The sequence below is a fragment of the Macrotis lagotis genome, chromosome 1 (genome assembly GCF_037893015.1).
Source record: "Macrotis lagotis isolate mMagLag1 chromosome 1, bilby.v1.9.chrom.fasta, whole genome shotgun sequence".
In the NCBI taxonomy this organism is placed as follows: Eukaryota; Metazoa; Chordata; class Mammalia; order Peramelemorphia; family Peramelidae; genus Macrotis; species Macrotis lagotis.
This window is the reverse complement of record NC_133658.1, coordinates 841,455,096-841,470,644: the sequence shown is the minus strand read 5'-3', so window position 1 is coordinate 841,470,644 and position 15,549 is coordinate 841,455,096. Positions and strand designations below refer to the sequence as shown.

General features: G+C 37.6%; 1 protein-coding gene across 4 annotated transcripts; it reads left to right on the top strand.

The window, feature by feature from the left end:
* The first annotated feature begins 2,804 nt into the window (after positions 1-2,804).
* On the top strand, positions 2,805-14,949 carry LOC141508629 (hemoglobin subunit epsilon). Of its 4 annotated transcripts, XM_074217409.1 has the most exons (4): positions 2,808-2,867; positions 12,878-12,973; positions 13,088-13,310; positions 14,720-14,949. In XM_074217409.1, the coding sequence occupies exons 2-4, from the start codon at positions 12,882-12,884 to the stop codon at positions 14,846-14,848; spliced, it is 444 nt and encodes a 147-aa protein (XP_074073510.1). In that variant the 5' UTR covers positions 2,808-2,867; positions 12,878-12,881; the 3' UTR covers positions 14,849-14,949. The 4 variants fall into 4 exon arrangements, with proteins under 4 accessions (XP_074073511.1, XP_074073510.1, XP_074073509.1 ...); XM_074217410.1 differs by lacking the exon at positions 12,878-12,973 and having other exon boundaries at positions 2,805-2,890; XM_074217408.1 differs by lacking the exons at positions 2,808-2,867; positions 12,878-12,973 and adding an exon at positions 3,644-3,791.
* The last annotated feature ends 600 nt before the right edge of the window (positions 14,950-15,549 follow it).

Sequence of the window (15,549 nt, the reverse complement as noted above, 5' to 3'; positions counted from 1 at the left end):
AGATCATCTGATCCAAGCCTCTTATTTTTACCCAAGACATTGAGTGACTCTCTCAAAGCTATAGCGTAAATAAATGGTAGTCAAGACTTGAACCCAGGCCTTCTGGTTTCTAATACAGTCAGTCTTCTTTCCACTGACCCCTTGTGAAGGGTAATTCTTATTTCTTTAAAGAGTGCTCCTTAAGTTCCAATTCAATAGACCTCTATAGGGAAGGAGCTGCTCTGATTAGTTTAAACAAAACTCTTAAAGTGGGGATAAATCCTTTTCTTCCTGACTAGGGTTCAAGGACCCATAGAAGTTCACTTTATTGGTTTCAGAGAAAAGAACTTAGATTGGAAAGCTGAAAAAAAATAGCAAAGCCAGAACACATTGAGAAGAGGGGAAATGATGACAAAGAGAAAACTGTCTCTTACACAGATAAATTGAAGGAATTGTTTGTATTTAGAATAGATAAACAAATGCCTAGGGAAACGTAAGGCTGTTGTCTTAATAGTTGCAGAACTGTCAAGAGAAGAGAGATTTGACCCACTTGACTGTATGTAGATTGCTGAACTAAGAACAAAGACTAGAAGCTACAAAGAAGGATAATTAGTCTCCCTGGTGGAGAAACTTAACAATCAGGGTTAGTCAAAAGTGAACTGGGCTGCCTCACATGGTAATGAATTCTTTCTTCCTAGAAAATTCAAACAGAATCTAGATGACAATTTGGGGTGGGGAAGGTTGTAGAGGGGAATTATTTTTCAGGTATTAAATGCTTTCTCAGATTCTTCCTAACTCTGAAATTCTGTGAAACTACAGAGCATAATTAGGTCAACATAAGCATGACTTCCTTAGAACTTAAAACTGTCGAAAAAACTTCTTGAGCTTCTTAATGAGTTGTAGAAGTTCCTATTATTGTAAATGTTAATTAAAGTAGATGCCAGAGTCATTGGTCAGATATATTATAGGAGGGACTGCTGTGTGATGTGAGGACTGGACTCAATGTTATCAAAAATGCCATGTAACATAGAAATGCTGTGATCCTATAACCGTATCTCTTCCCATGCCTTCTACATAGTTTATCACAGGGCTGTATACATAAATGAGCAATACAGAGTTGGTGTTTCGATGATGATGATGATGATGATGATGATGATGGTGATGATGATGATGAAACCTTAAATCAGATTAGGCAGTTAGTACAGAGTCCTAAATGGTATTAGATACTCTAGTGGTGAAGCATAAACAGGGCAGAGACAAGCCCTGGATTAGCAAAGGGGATGTAGAATAGAAAAGTGAATAGAGCATGAGCTATAGTCATTATGTGGGCCTGGGTTCAAGTCCTGGCACTTGGATCTTATTTTGCTCATCTCAAAAATGAGGTAATTCAATTATATGGCCTCTGGAGTTCCTTTACATTTTAATCCAATTATTCTATCATTCTATGCTCTTATGTAACTTCAGAAAGTAATATAATAAATGCTACCATTCATTTCTCATTTCCTTATCCATAGTCATGTATACAAAGACATCTCTAAAGACTGCCTCTGATTACAATATCAAGATGGGCAAATCTACACTCTCTCTTTCTAATTCTGTTCTCTCAGAGATTAAGTTTGCCAAATACTCTCCTTCTCCTTTCCTCTTATACCCCTCCCCCACTCCAATGTCTCTAATATTTGCTGAAAGATCATTGGAATTAAATTAGAAGGTGGCCACCCTCTAGTTATATGATGACTGATAAGTCAAATACTCTCAGTGTATTACCTTCATTTTAACTGGGGATAATATTATATATACTACTTACACCTCAGAATAATTGTGGGAATCAAATGATTTAATGTATGCAAACTTCTATTTTACCATTATTAATGAGGAGACCCAGAGCCTACATTATTGCAAGGATCTATTGCTATTTTAACCAAGGCCTGTGATGGTACTGTGATGGCCCTTCTTAATGGCATCTTCCTGAAAAGGAAGATACCCCATACCCCTATTCGCCAAGCCTTTTAAGCTAGGAGTTCCTCTAAACCAATTTTGATGTCAGTTATGACAGTAACTCTTATTTCTACAATAACTTAATATTTGTAAAATGTTTTTATTTCAATTCTATAAGCTTAGACGGCTCTAAGTATCACTATTATCAGGATCTTGATTTTAGCACCTATCTATTTGGAAAAATGTGGTCTTTCTACAAGGTCTCCCTGTTGAAGGAAGCAACAGGACATGGAAGTAGTGTCAGCCTACTTCCTTCAATTTGCTTACTAGTCCTGATTTGAGTCTCTGAGGTTTAAGTACCATATGTCTACCCCTGCTTTATGCCTTTCAGAATCATAATTTCTATTTCTCTAAATGGAAGAGGTTTCATTTAAAAAAAAATGATCTTTGCTCTCCACCACCCTATTTCATTCTTTCTTACCCCATAATACCCTAGATAATTATGGTGATTTTTTACTTAGAAGGGACAAATAGGAAGACAAGGACTGTGGCTAGGTTTAGAATTGGAGTTAAAAAGACAGAGTTAGGAAAGAGGTGGGATAATACTGGACCTCCAAACTCCAGTATCAACTAGATTGATCCTAACTCAGCAGATCTGAGGCCCTCTGAGCAGAGAAACCAAGTGTGTCCTTGTCTATCAAAGTCTCCAGTCAAGGCAGGGCAGGGCAGATCTATCAAGGTCTTACAGGTGGTGGTGATAGAAGGCCTCCCCAGATCCAGGCTCTGAGATAGGAAGAGGAGTCAGGAAAGCAAGGTCAGGGTGTGGTCCTCGGTCCTCCAGAGAGATAGAGGTATATGCTTAGGCCATGGTTGGGGGTGTGGGGAGAAGAGGAGAGTACGAGGCTGTGTAGACTCTGAGAAGCAACACCTACCATTCAAGTGCAGTCATGGTAATCATCCCCAATACAACATGGTATTCCTCTCACTCTTACTCTTCCCACCCCCAACTGCAATCCTTTGTCCCCAGGGGCAGACTGTATCTAAGAACCCAGGTAGGTGGCAGCAATCTTTGTCTAGGAAAAGGATTACAGGAACACGATCTAGATGCTAATTCGTAGGGAAAAGGTAATGAGAGCTGACTCAGAACTCAAGACTGTACATTATTTCTTGCAGACATTAATCAGAAGTGTTTGTTTAGCTGCTAACAGTGAGATGTATAATCATCCATTAAGACTGACACATGATTGAATTGTTTTAATAAAAAGCCCATTTTACCTTTATAACACTAATTCTTCCTCCAGTATCTCTTGTGTATTTTTCTTTTCTCCTCCAGTTAGGTGAACACTGCCCTTTTGCTTTACTTCATCACCTCTTACTCAGACCATTATAAAGATCTCCTGTCTCTTCTCCCTGTTTCCTACCCTTGTCCCCAACCCAATCCCTCCTTCATAAGGCTCCTAAAGATTCCTAATGAACATACGCTGGAGTTTATCATTTCCCTAGACAAAAATCTTCAGCGGTTTCCTATTATCTATTTTATAGGATAAAGTACAAACTTCATTGCCACAGTTTGAAAACCCTCCACAATCTGTCTCCAACCCAACTATCTAACCTAATAGAATACTACTTTTTTATCTACTCTATGTTCCAAACAAGCAGGACTAATGCTGATTTTCTAATTTTGTCCTATTCCCTTTTCTCTCTATAAATTCATACCAGAAGTTTTTATGATTTACTGAACTGAATTTAATATTTCATTACTTCATCTCTGTAACTAAGATGTTTGTAATACCTTCAAGATTAAATGCTCCACAATGCCTTAGGAAAGACCATGGCATTTCTAAAGCATCTATGCAGAAGAGAAACAGAGAAAGGTACAAAAAAGAAAGAAAAGGAATGGGAGGGAGTGGGAAAGAATAGAAAATAAGAGAGAAAGGAAGAATTGGAGGGAGGAAAAAGACAAAACGATTACATGAAAGCAAGGGGAAAGGAAAGGACAAAAAAAAAGAAGGAATGGAAGAAATAAAAGAGCAAAGAAGAGATGGAAGGAGCAGGAGGGAAGGGAGGGAAGGAGACAGAAAGGAAGGAAAAAAGGAAAGAGGATGAAAAGTAACAAAGCAAGGAAGAAAGGAGAGAGGGAAGAAAGAAGAGGAGGAGATGAAGGGAGAAAAGAGGAAGAGAGAGGGAGAAAGAAAGAAAGAGAAGGAAGAGAAGGAATCAAAAAAGGGTAGAGGATAAGAGAGGAGAGAATAACTTAAAAGAAAGTATATATGGTGGAGAAAGGAGGAAGTTCTCTAAGTTTTATCTTTGAGAATAACCTACTTTTGACTGATCTGACTCATCCAGTTATGAATTCTATTTCCAAAAATTAATAAATATATGAATTTTCATGACATTTAACCTCTCAAACCTCAGCTTCTTCCTTTTTAAGAATGAGTAAATAACACACTTACTTAATAAAAATTGTTTTGAAGAAATATAAGGATAGTGATTAGGCTAAGGGTAGGCATAAGAATTGAGATAGAGATAATGATTGGGACTGGACCTGTGATATGATGAAAAGGATTCTCAGGTAAGGAAACTTCCTCTAGTCCATCTACTAGCCTCTACAAATCAATCAAACAATTAATAAGTACTTAATAAGCCTCTGTTATGTGTAAAGAAGCTATGCTCTATGTACAGGAGAAACAAATACAATGAATAAAATAATTTCTGCTCTCAAGAAGGGTATATTCCAATGGGAGTTGCCAAAAAGATATGTATATGGGGATATGCATATACATATATGATTTACAAAATTAATATAAAGAAAATAAGTGCAACTAAATATAAAGTAGTTAAATACAAGATAGTTTGAAAGGGAATTCAAGCAGCGAGGGTATCAAGGAAGGCTTCATTTAGAAGGTAGTAGTTGAGCTGATTCTTAAAGAGTGAGATTTTATAAGATGAAGATGAGAGGTGAATTTCAGTCATGGGATGTGACCAGTGCAAAAGTATAGAGAAGAGTGACTGCTCCCACCTTGGTGCAGACCCTCCTTATCTCTTTCTTGCCTGGATTACTGCAATAGGCTTCTGGGGGATTTGTCTACCTCAACTCCTATCCCCCTCCCCCCATCAACCTCTCACTCCAAACTATCCCCCATTCAGCTCTCAAAGTAATTTCTAAAATTCAGGACTGACCATGACCCCTTTTACTCCACAAATTCCCCTGACTCTCACTACCTTTATTTGGCATTCAAAGCTCTTCTTAAACTTGGTTCCTTCTCCCACTCCTAAGGTATTTTCCCTGTCATTTTCTCCCCATGCTTGGAATGCTCTCCCTTTATCATCTCTTCCTTCTGGATTCTTTGACTCCCTTTAGGTTCCAGCTAAAATCAATCTTCTACAAGAAGTATTGACCAATCTCTCTTAATTCTAGTTCTTCCTTTTTATTACATCTCTTGTGTGTATATATATATATATGTATATATATATATATGTATATATATGTTTGTCCTTAATTGATTGATTATGAAGTCATTGAGGGCAGGGAATGTCTTTTCACTCGGTGTCCATAGTGCTTGATATAGTGCCTTAAACTTATTAGGTTCTTCATAAATGTATTTTTGACAGGAAAAGGGAGATGGAGTGAGGACTAGAGAGAAGATTAGTTTGACTGGCTCTTAGAGTGTAGAAGAGGAATTAATGTATTATGAAACTGGAAAGTTAAATTAGGGCTAGACTTTGAAGGACTTATAAAAAGTTAAACAAAAGATCATATTACATCCTAGAGGGAAAATGAAAATATTTGGAATTCATTGATTAAGAGAAAGGAGAAAGATTTGAAGCAAAGAGGCCAAATGGATCTCTGCAATCCTCTAGATGAGTAGTTATAAGGGCATGAACTAAGGTGGTAGTTGTATGAATAGAGAGAAGAGGAAAGATGAGAGACATGTGATGGAGTTAAAAACAGCAAGATTTGGCAATGGGATTATATTTCTGAGATGAGGAAGAGTGAGGAGACAAGGATGATAAGGCTATATACCTGGGAGACTAGAATAATAATGATCTTCAAAAGAAAAAAAGAAAGATAAAGATAAAAAAATGGACATATGGATTTAGGGATATGTCTGGGACATATTATCCAAAACATCTCAGGGCCATTGGTGATGTAGGATTGATGCTTTGGGGAGAAACTAGGTCTGGGGACAGCAAGGTGACACAATGGTTAGAACAGGCTGTGGAGTCAGAAAGACGAAAAAAGAAACGACTGGTTATATAACTCATGGAGTCACTGGCAATAGAAATCATTAAATCCACAAGAAAAAATGAAGTCATAATTTTCCAAAGCACCTGATCTGTAACAGAAAATTTGTGAAGTGTTGGGTATACTAAGAAAAGAGAAGTTAAAGGGCATAACAGAATCTGAGGAATATCCACAGCTGGGAAGATGAACCAGTAAAAAAGAGAGAAAGAAGGAGAACCAGAGAGAATAGTGCCCCAAATGTCCAGAGAGAGAAGAGAATAGGAAGGAGTTGAGGGTGGTCCACAGTGGTAAATGCAATAGATAGGCCAAGAAGGATGAAGACTGAAAAGATGATTATATATGGCACTTGTAACTTTGGAGAGTCAAGTTTCACTTTATGATTAAGATGAAAATATGCTTGTAAAGGGTGGAGGAGTTCAAGGAGAAGTGGAGGCATAAAGTACAGGAATGCAGTTGAGAAAAGGAAGAAAGATATTGGATGACAGAATTATAGGATAAAGTGAATTATCTAAGTGTGGGAGAGATGATGATGTTTGTCCTTTGTTCTTTTGAAAGTGATATTTTATTCCATTTTTCCAATTATATGTTATGGAAGTTTTTAAACCTTCATCCACTTGTATATGTATAAATCACACATTTTTCTATCACTCTCCCTTCCTCCCCCACCTCCCCTCAGCATATTATTCATCTTGTGTATGAGGAATTGGACCTGGGGGGGGGAAAGAAAACCATGGGTTAAGAAAGAAAAATATAAGAGAAGTTATAAAAAAGTGAACATAGTATTAATTCATGTTCTGTAGTGTGTTGTTTCTGTCTCTCTGGATGTGGATAGCTTTGTCCTTTTCCTTAAAGAATACAATAACATAGGAAGGTAATACCATGACTAGCAAATGAATTTGTATGAGGAGGTACTATCCTAATTCATCAGCCTCATTTTCTCCTCCAGAGTTATTTGGTTCTAGTGATCAAATATGAATCAAGATGACTACAGATAGTCTGCATGCCTGAATGCCATCTTCTAGGAGAAATGGGAAAGTTTGAAGGAAGTAGGGAAGGTATTTTTAGGTAGAAAAACTTTATATATTTTAGAGAGGGGTGATTGGTATTTCAATATACTGGCAAAGAAAATAAATATGGAATAAGGCTATCTCTAGACTTAGCAAGGAAAAGGACTAATTATTAGACAATAGAAGAAAGAAAGAATGAAAGGTAATACTAAGTCATATCCAATGAAAAGAAGGAGAACAAGTAGGAGCTCATGTTTAATAGTTTCAGTTTTCTCAGCAAAGTAAAGGTAAGGTCCTCATTTCAAAGGGAAGAGACTAAGGGAGGAATGGGGGGGGCTTGAAAAGAAAAAAAGTCTGGGAAAGAATTTTTTGAGGGAAAATGAGATAGGGGATTATGGAACAATAAAAGAGTTCCTTGGCAACAAGCACCTACTGGTCATGGTTATGAGATTATTGATTCAAATTAGTGCCTTTTCTAGAACTTAAGGAATCAAAAAGTTATCTTCAGGACAGAGAAGTTAAATGACTTCCCCTGGGTCACTCAGACAATATGTTTGAGACCGAATCCTAATCTTGCAGACTTTGAGACTATTTATTACCAGAGATTGTTGTTTTTGTTCAGTTTTTTCAGTCATGTCCAAACCTTTGGGACCCCATTTGAGTTTTCTTGGCAAAGCTCATTTTATAGATGAGGAAACTGAGACAAATAGGGTTAACTGACTTGCTCAGTGTCACACAGCAAGTAAGTCTCTGAGGCCAGATTTAAACTCAGGAAGATGAGTCTTTCTGACTTCAAATCCAGAGCTCTATCCGCTGAGTCATGTAACTCCCCCCCCCCCCAAGTAATAATAGTAATCAACATTTATATGGTCCTAGGTAGCTGGCACTATGATGAATGCCTTAACAATTATTATTTCATTTGATCATGGAACTGAGGCAAATATGATTACATATTGCTCATGGTCACTCAACCAGAAAGCAGTCAAGGTCTGAGGCTGAATTTGAAGTCAGGAAGAGATAGAGATAAAGACAAAGATACAGAGATAGAGACAGAGACAGAGAGACAGAGAAAGACAGAGAGAGGGAGAGACAAAGATAGAGAGACAGACAGACAGAGACAAAGAGACTGAAAGAAAGCAAGAGCATCAGAGATAGACAGACAAAGAGACACAGAGGGAGGGAGAAAGAGACAGAGATAGAAATAGAGTCACAGAGAAACAGAGACAAAGAGATGGAGAAAGAGACAGAGATAGACCAAAAATGGGACAGAGAGAGAGAGAGAGAGAGAGAGAGAGAGAGAGAGAGAGAGAGAGAGAGAGAGAGAGAGAGAGAGAGAGAGAGAGAGAGAGAGAGAGAGAGAGAGAGAGAGAGAGAGAGAGATCCTAGACATCCTTGCAATTAGGACCATGCCTGGTATATAACAGATGTTTAACAAATGCATGCTGATTGATTGATTCTTTATTATACACCTAAATAACATACACATACTTTTCTGAACAGCCACTCTATAAAATACATTAATTTGGCATGGGTTCCTGATCCCAACAACACACACACACACACACACAGTTACACACAGACACGTACACACACACATATGCACGCATGCATGCATGCACACACATACACACCTTCTAAGGATAGGTTTTGGATTGGGCAAAGGATAATTTTTCATAGTGTTCCATCTGAGTAACTGGTGGGACCCCACCCCAAGCCTTTCCTGATCTCACTCCTGAACAGTTCTCTGTTTTATCAGCATACTCCAGCTGCATTCTCATCCACCCCAGTTATCTCTGACTCAGTCCTTCTGGAAGAGGAAAAATACAGCAGGCTGATGACAGGAGACACTGGGTGTGGCTACTGATACTAGGGCAGTGGGGCCTAGGATGGTGCCTACTGGATTGAAGATAGACAAGACTGTCCTCTCACCTTCACTTCTTCCTCTACCTGCTTCATGGTTTTTGTGGACATGAGAGGATAAGAATGGGGAATAAGACTAAATTTCTCCTTTATCTTTTATCCAGAGATGTCTGGGTTGATCAGATCCATCATTGGACTAGAAACTCCATCCCCATTTAAAGCTAAGCACTGACTCAGAAAATACTGATTAACCTCACCTTGATGGGATTTAGAATTATAAGGGAATTTGATCATCAAATATTCACTAGATTTTTGTTTGCATTAGTAACCACACAGCTAGTAACAGAGATAGGTTTTTGAACCCAGATCTCTGACAGTAAATCGAGTGTTCTTACCAACAATGACTGAGTCTATTTCTGAACTTCTTTAATCTTATTATTGTTGTGAGAACATTTTTCTAACAAATATTAATAATTAGAGATAATTTCTAAACATTCTCTATTTGTCAGATTAGACATTCTTCTTAAAAAAGATCCATTTAGAGCTTTTCATTTTTATTTTATTTTTTTGATATTTGGTATTTACTTTGACCTTTGTTTTGAATAATATATAATTGGATTGCATAGCTCTAACAAGTTTGCTAAATCTGTAAAATATTTTTTCCTATCTATTACTAAAGAGCTAATTTTATTTTTTATTTTTTAAACTAATTTTTATTAAAGATATTATTTGAGTTTTACAATTTTTCCCCCAATCTTACTTCCCTCCCCCCACTCCCCCACAGAAAGCAATCTGTCAGTCTTTACTTTGTTTCCATGTTGTACCTTGATCCAAATTGGGTGTGATGAGAGAGAAATCATATCCTTAGAGAAGAGACAAGAAGTCTAAGAGGTAACAAGATCAGACAATAAGATATCTGTTTTTTCTAAATTAAATGGAATAGTCCTTGAACTTTGTTCAAACTCCACTTTGTTCAAACTCTGGATACAGATGGCACTCTCCTTTGCAGACAGCCCAAAATTGCTCCCAACTGTTGCATTGATGGAATGAGCTAATCCTTCAAGGTTGAACATCACTCCCATGTTGCTGTTAGGGTATACAGTGTTTTTCTTGTTCTGCTCATCTCACTCAACATCAGTTCATGCAAATCCCTCCAGGCTTCCCTGAAATCCCATCCCTCCTGGTTTCTAATAGAACAATAGTGTTCCATGACATACATATACCACAGTTTACTAAGCCATTCCCCAATTGAAGGACATTTACTTGATTTCCAATTTTTTGCCACCACAAACAGAGCTGCTATAAATATTTTTGTACAAGTAATGTTTTTACCCTTTTTCATCATTTCTTCAGGATATAGACTCAGTAGTGGTATTACTGGGTCAAAGGGTATGCACATTTTGGTTGCCCTTTGGGCATAGTTCCAAATAGCTCTCCAGAAAGGTTGGATGAGTTCACAGCTCCACCAACAGTGTAATAGTGTCCCAGATTTCCCACAACCCTTCCAACAATGATCATTATCCTTTCTGGTCATATTGGCCAATCTGAGAGGTGTGAGATGGTACCTCAGAGAAGCTTTAATTTGCATTTCTCTAATTAATGATTTAGAGCCATTTTTTCATATGGCTATGAATTGCTTTGATCTCCTCATCTGTAAATTGCCTTTGCATATCCTTTGACCATTTGTCAATTGGGGAATGCCTTTTTGTTTTAAAAATATGACTCAGTTTCTCTGTGTATTTTAGAAATGAGTCCTTTGTCTAATTTTATTTTTTAAAAATGTGTTCTAGTATCACCATTCATTATAACTGAATTGATTGATCCTTAAGCTTTTCTCTAGTCTTAGTACTTTTATTTGTTTCCTTTCCTTTCACTCTTATCCTAATCTATCTAGAGAGACTCAGATCCACTTAAACGAGCTTACCTTTTGCTAGAAGAGGAAAATTATCCAACTAGAGTGAGTGAACATTAGGGACAGCATTTTGGAGGGGTTTTGGTGGTAAATATTTTTTCCTAAATACATGTGTAGTTTTTCAACATTCATTTTTTCTATAAGATTTCGAGTTTCATTTATTTTCTTCCTCTCTCCCATCTCTCCTTCCCTTCTATCTTTCTCACCAAGATGGCAAGCAATCATAGGTTATATATGTGCAGTTATGTGAAAAAAGAAACAGAACAAAAGGAAAAAAAAAAACCCAAAGTGAAAATAGCAGGCTTTGATATGCATTCAGACTCCGTAGTTCTTTCTCTGGATGTGGATAGTATTTTCCATCATGAGACTTTTAGAATTTTCTTGAAACATTGATAAAAGCCAAGTCTATCATAGTTGTTCATCACATAATGTTGTTGTTATTGTATACAATATTCTTCTGTTTCTGCTCATGTCACTCATGCTTCTTGTAAGTTTTTTTCTGAAATCTGCTTGCTTATCATTTCTTATAACACAATAGTATTTCATTACATTTAAATTCCACAATTTCATTAACCATTCCCCCAATTGATGGACATTCCCTCAGTTTCAAATTCTTTGCCACCACAAAAAGAACTGCTATAAATATTTTTGCACATGTGGATTTTTTTACCCTTTTTTATGATCTCTTTGGTATACAGACATAGTAGCGGTATTGCTGGATCAAAGGGTATACATTAATTTTTTTGGCAAAGCAATGGGTTAAATGGCTTGCCCAAGGCCATACAGCTAGGAATTATGAAATGTCTGAGGCCATATTTGACTCCAGGGCCAGTGTTCTATCCACTGCACCACCTAGCCACCCCCCAGGTATACACTATTTGATTATACTTTGGTCATAGTTCTAAATTGTTCTCCAAAAGGATTGAATTAGGTTACATTCTGCTAACAATGCATTATGACCCAATTTTCTCACATCTTCTCCAACATTTATTATTTTCCTTTTCTGTCAGAGTCTATCTTATAAGTGTGAGGTGGTACCTCAGGGTTATTTTAATATGCATTTCTCTAATCAATAGAGATTTGGAGCATTTTTTTCATATGACCATAGATACCTTTAATTTCTTCCTCTGGAGTCTTCTTATTCATATCCTTTGACTATTTATCAATGGGGGAATGACTTGTATTCTTATAAATTTGACTCAGTTCTCCATAACTGTGAGAAGTAAGACTTTTATCAGAAACATTGACTATAAAATTTTTTTCCCGTCTTTTTACTTTTCTTCTAATCTTGTTTGTGTTGCTTTTGTTTGGATAAAATTATTCAAATTTGATCAAGTTAAAATTATACGTTTTGCATTAAAATATTCTCTATCTCTTATTTGGTCATAATTTTTCCTTTCTCCATATATCTATCCAGTAAACTATTTCCTGCTCTTTGGATTTGCTAATATTTCCCTTTAATGTCTAAATGATTTTGAGCTTATTTTGGTATATAGTGCAAGATGTTGCTCTTTGATTAATTTCACCATACTATTTTCCAGTTTTTCCAGTGGTTTTGTTAAACTGAGTTCTTATTGCAAAAGCTGGTATCTTTGGGTTTGTCAAGCAGTAGCTTACTATATTCATTTACTATTGTGTCACATGAGAGACATTATTATTTTGGATTAGAGAATTAGCATCCAAAGAGAAGATGAGACCCCTATAGGTTGTCAAAGACAAAGACACTGATCGACTGACTGAGTGTCCAGTACTGATAACCACCAATCCGTCATTAACTCCACCCTCTACGGACACTGACCAATGGTTTTAGAGGTCTGGGGAAAGTAAGGGGCCAGGGGGTCAAGAACTGGAAATAAAAGGCGGCCCAAGACCTGTTGCCACATCAACTTGCTTTTGACACACTCCAGTGTTAACAAGCAAACTCACAAAGACCAGCATTATGGTTCATTTCACAGCTGAAGAGAAGTCTTCCATCACCTCCACTTGGGGCAAGGTCAATGTGGAAGAGACTGGTGGGGAAGCTTTAGGCAGGTAAGTACCAGGATCAAGGATTAAAGTTAAGCCCAGGGGCCACAGACAAACCCTAAGGGAATCTTCTAGATGACTCTCCTATACATTTGAACTTATTTTCCCCTTCTCTTAAAGGTTGCTGGTTGTCTACCCCTGGACCCAGAGATTCTTTGATTCCTTTGGCAACTTGTCTTCTGCTTCTGCTATCCTGGGGAACCCCAAGGTCAAGGCCCATGGCAAGAAGGTGCTGACCTCCTTGGGTGATGCTGTTAAGAACCTGGACAACCTCAAGGGTACCTTCTCCAAACTGAGTGAGCTTCACTGTGACAAACTGCATGTGGACCCTGAGAACTTCAGGGTAAGTCTTGGGCACCATGACTCAATAGGCTAGTATGGTTGGATGAAGTCTTATTACCAGAGCCCTGAAGTATCTGAATGCTCAAAAGGGTCAGGGCCAGAAGAAGATAGGATAGTTTATCATTGATGACCTCAAATATTTTAGAATATCTGTTTTCCATCTATAGTTTTATTTTCTCTCCTTTTCATCTCCTACCAGCTCTCTACATCCTTATTCCATTCATACACTCCTTTTTTCTTGCCCTCATGACTTCTTTTCCAGTCCTTCTTTCTCTCCTTTTTCCTCCCTTCCTCACTATTACTCTTAGCTTCCATTTGATTTTTCTCTATTGATAATTTTTTTTCAATTTGCCTCCAATTCCCACCCCCACATTCTTTCTTCCTATAACCATCTTTACTGCCATGCATTCATAATCTCCCTATGTCTCTCTCCCAGTTATCTAGTTCTCAATTAACCTTATTGCTTTTGGAAAGTGGGGTGACAGATTTCTGCTTTAATTGATTTTCCTCTAGTTTACTTTTTGTGAATGTTTGCTTCTCTGTCATAATCTTCTGCCTCTATACCCCAATTCTGGTCAGGACCCATGGAGCCTCACCTTCTCTTTAGCTTGCAAAGACACTGATAAGACTCAGTTTATTACTTTTTGAAATTGGTAATTATATTGTTTGTATTAATTGATAAGCCTTGATTTTGGAGAGAGTAGTATTGGGTTTAAATGAAGGTCCTCTTCTCTTTACTAGCTCTATAATCTTATAATAGTGACTCTAAATATCTGAGTTTCACTTTCCTCAATTTAAAATAAGGGGTTGGACTGGACTTCTACATCCTTCTATAAATCTAAGATTCTATATATCTCTAGGGATGTTGTGAATAGCATTTTTCTTCTTTTATTTTTATTCTCATTCTTTTTATCCTTTCTTCTTCTGAGTTTCCTTACCTTTGCTTTCCCACTGATCAGTCTCTCTCTTTTCCTTTCTCTTCCAACATCTCCCTCCCACCCCCAATTAGTTTTTTTTCAAACCTGTGAATTATATCTACAAAGGTAGTGCTAAGAACTCTTGGCTGTGAGAAGCAGGCTTAGGGTTAGAAGGCAAGATATGAGGCCAGAAGAAAAGAGTTTTGAAGAAGGAAGACTAAGGCAAGGGAAACCCAAAAGAACAGAACGGGTAGAAATGGAGCTGGACATGAAATCATGGGGACTTTATGTGAGTCTGGGGACAGGAAGAGCTGGAGAAGAAGAGATAGGATCCTTAGAAGGGAAGAACTAAGGACAAAAGGGACAGATGGTATCCTAATCTGTGAAAGTTGTAGACACGAATAGGAGAACATGTATAGACTTTCCAGGTGTTCTTGCTAGAACTTTAGCCTTATAAGGTTCCTAAGTTCCTTTTTCTTTTTCTCTCCTACAGCTCCTCGGGAATGTTCTGATTGTTGTTCTGGCCATTCATTTCGGCAAGGAGTTTACTCCTGAAATTCAGGCTGCTTGGCAGAAGCTGGTGGCTGGCGTGGCAACTGCCTTGGCCCACAAATACCACTAAACAGACCTGCCTGTTGTGGGGGTCTGTGGGCAAAGGGTGGGGAGCAATGGTGTACATACTGACCTGTAGTCCCAGCCCTTGATCAATAAAGTGCTTTTAGCCTAGCAGTTTGTTGTCATTGTTTCTTGCTCTTTGTCATCCTTAATGGAAGATGGTGACATAGATGGGGATGGGAAGAGAAGACACTAATTTGAAAAGTCCTTTGCCCTACCCATTTTTTATACCAATTTAAAAGTGGGGAATGAATTTGATGTTTCTAAAGGACACAAGGGGCAAAGACCTGCTTAGGTCAGAGGCCTAAGAGAGAAATACTGGGAAATAAGGTTGAGCAAGTTAAATATGGGCAAATTGTGACAGATTTTTAATGCCAATTTGCCAATTATCAATATTAAACAATTTTTAAGTGTCTAATATGTGTCAAACACTGTCCAGAAAGGTGGGGATGGCAAAAGACAATACCTGCCCTCGAGGAGCTTGCAATCTAGTTGGGGGGGAGGGCAGAAGGAGACAACATATTAAAAATATAGAAAGTAAAATAATAAGTTAAAATGACACTAATTAACAGAAGAAAAGGATTAAAATTTACAGAGGTTGGTAAAGGCTTCCTGTACAAGATGAGAATACATTTGGAATTGAAAGGAAGTCAGGGAAATCAGTGGCTAGAATTGAGGAGGGAGAATGTTTGTCAGGAAAAGGGAGAA

Bases quoted from the DNA above. Each gene is read 5' to 3' on its own strand.
- LOC141508629 (XM_074217408.1), top strand. From the start codon at position 3,697: ATGTTTGTAATACCTTCAAGATTAAATGCTCCACAATGCCTTAGGAAA. The intron at 3,792-13,087 runs GTACAAAAAAGA...CTTCTCTTAAAG, and splicing joins CAGAAGAGAAACAGAGAAAG to GTTGCTGGTTGTCTACCCCT. The intron at 13,311-14,719 runs GTAAGTCTTGGG...TCTCTCCTACAG, and splicing joins TGGACCCTGAGAACTTCAGG to CTCCTCGGGAATGTTCTGAT.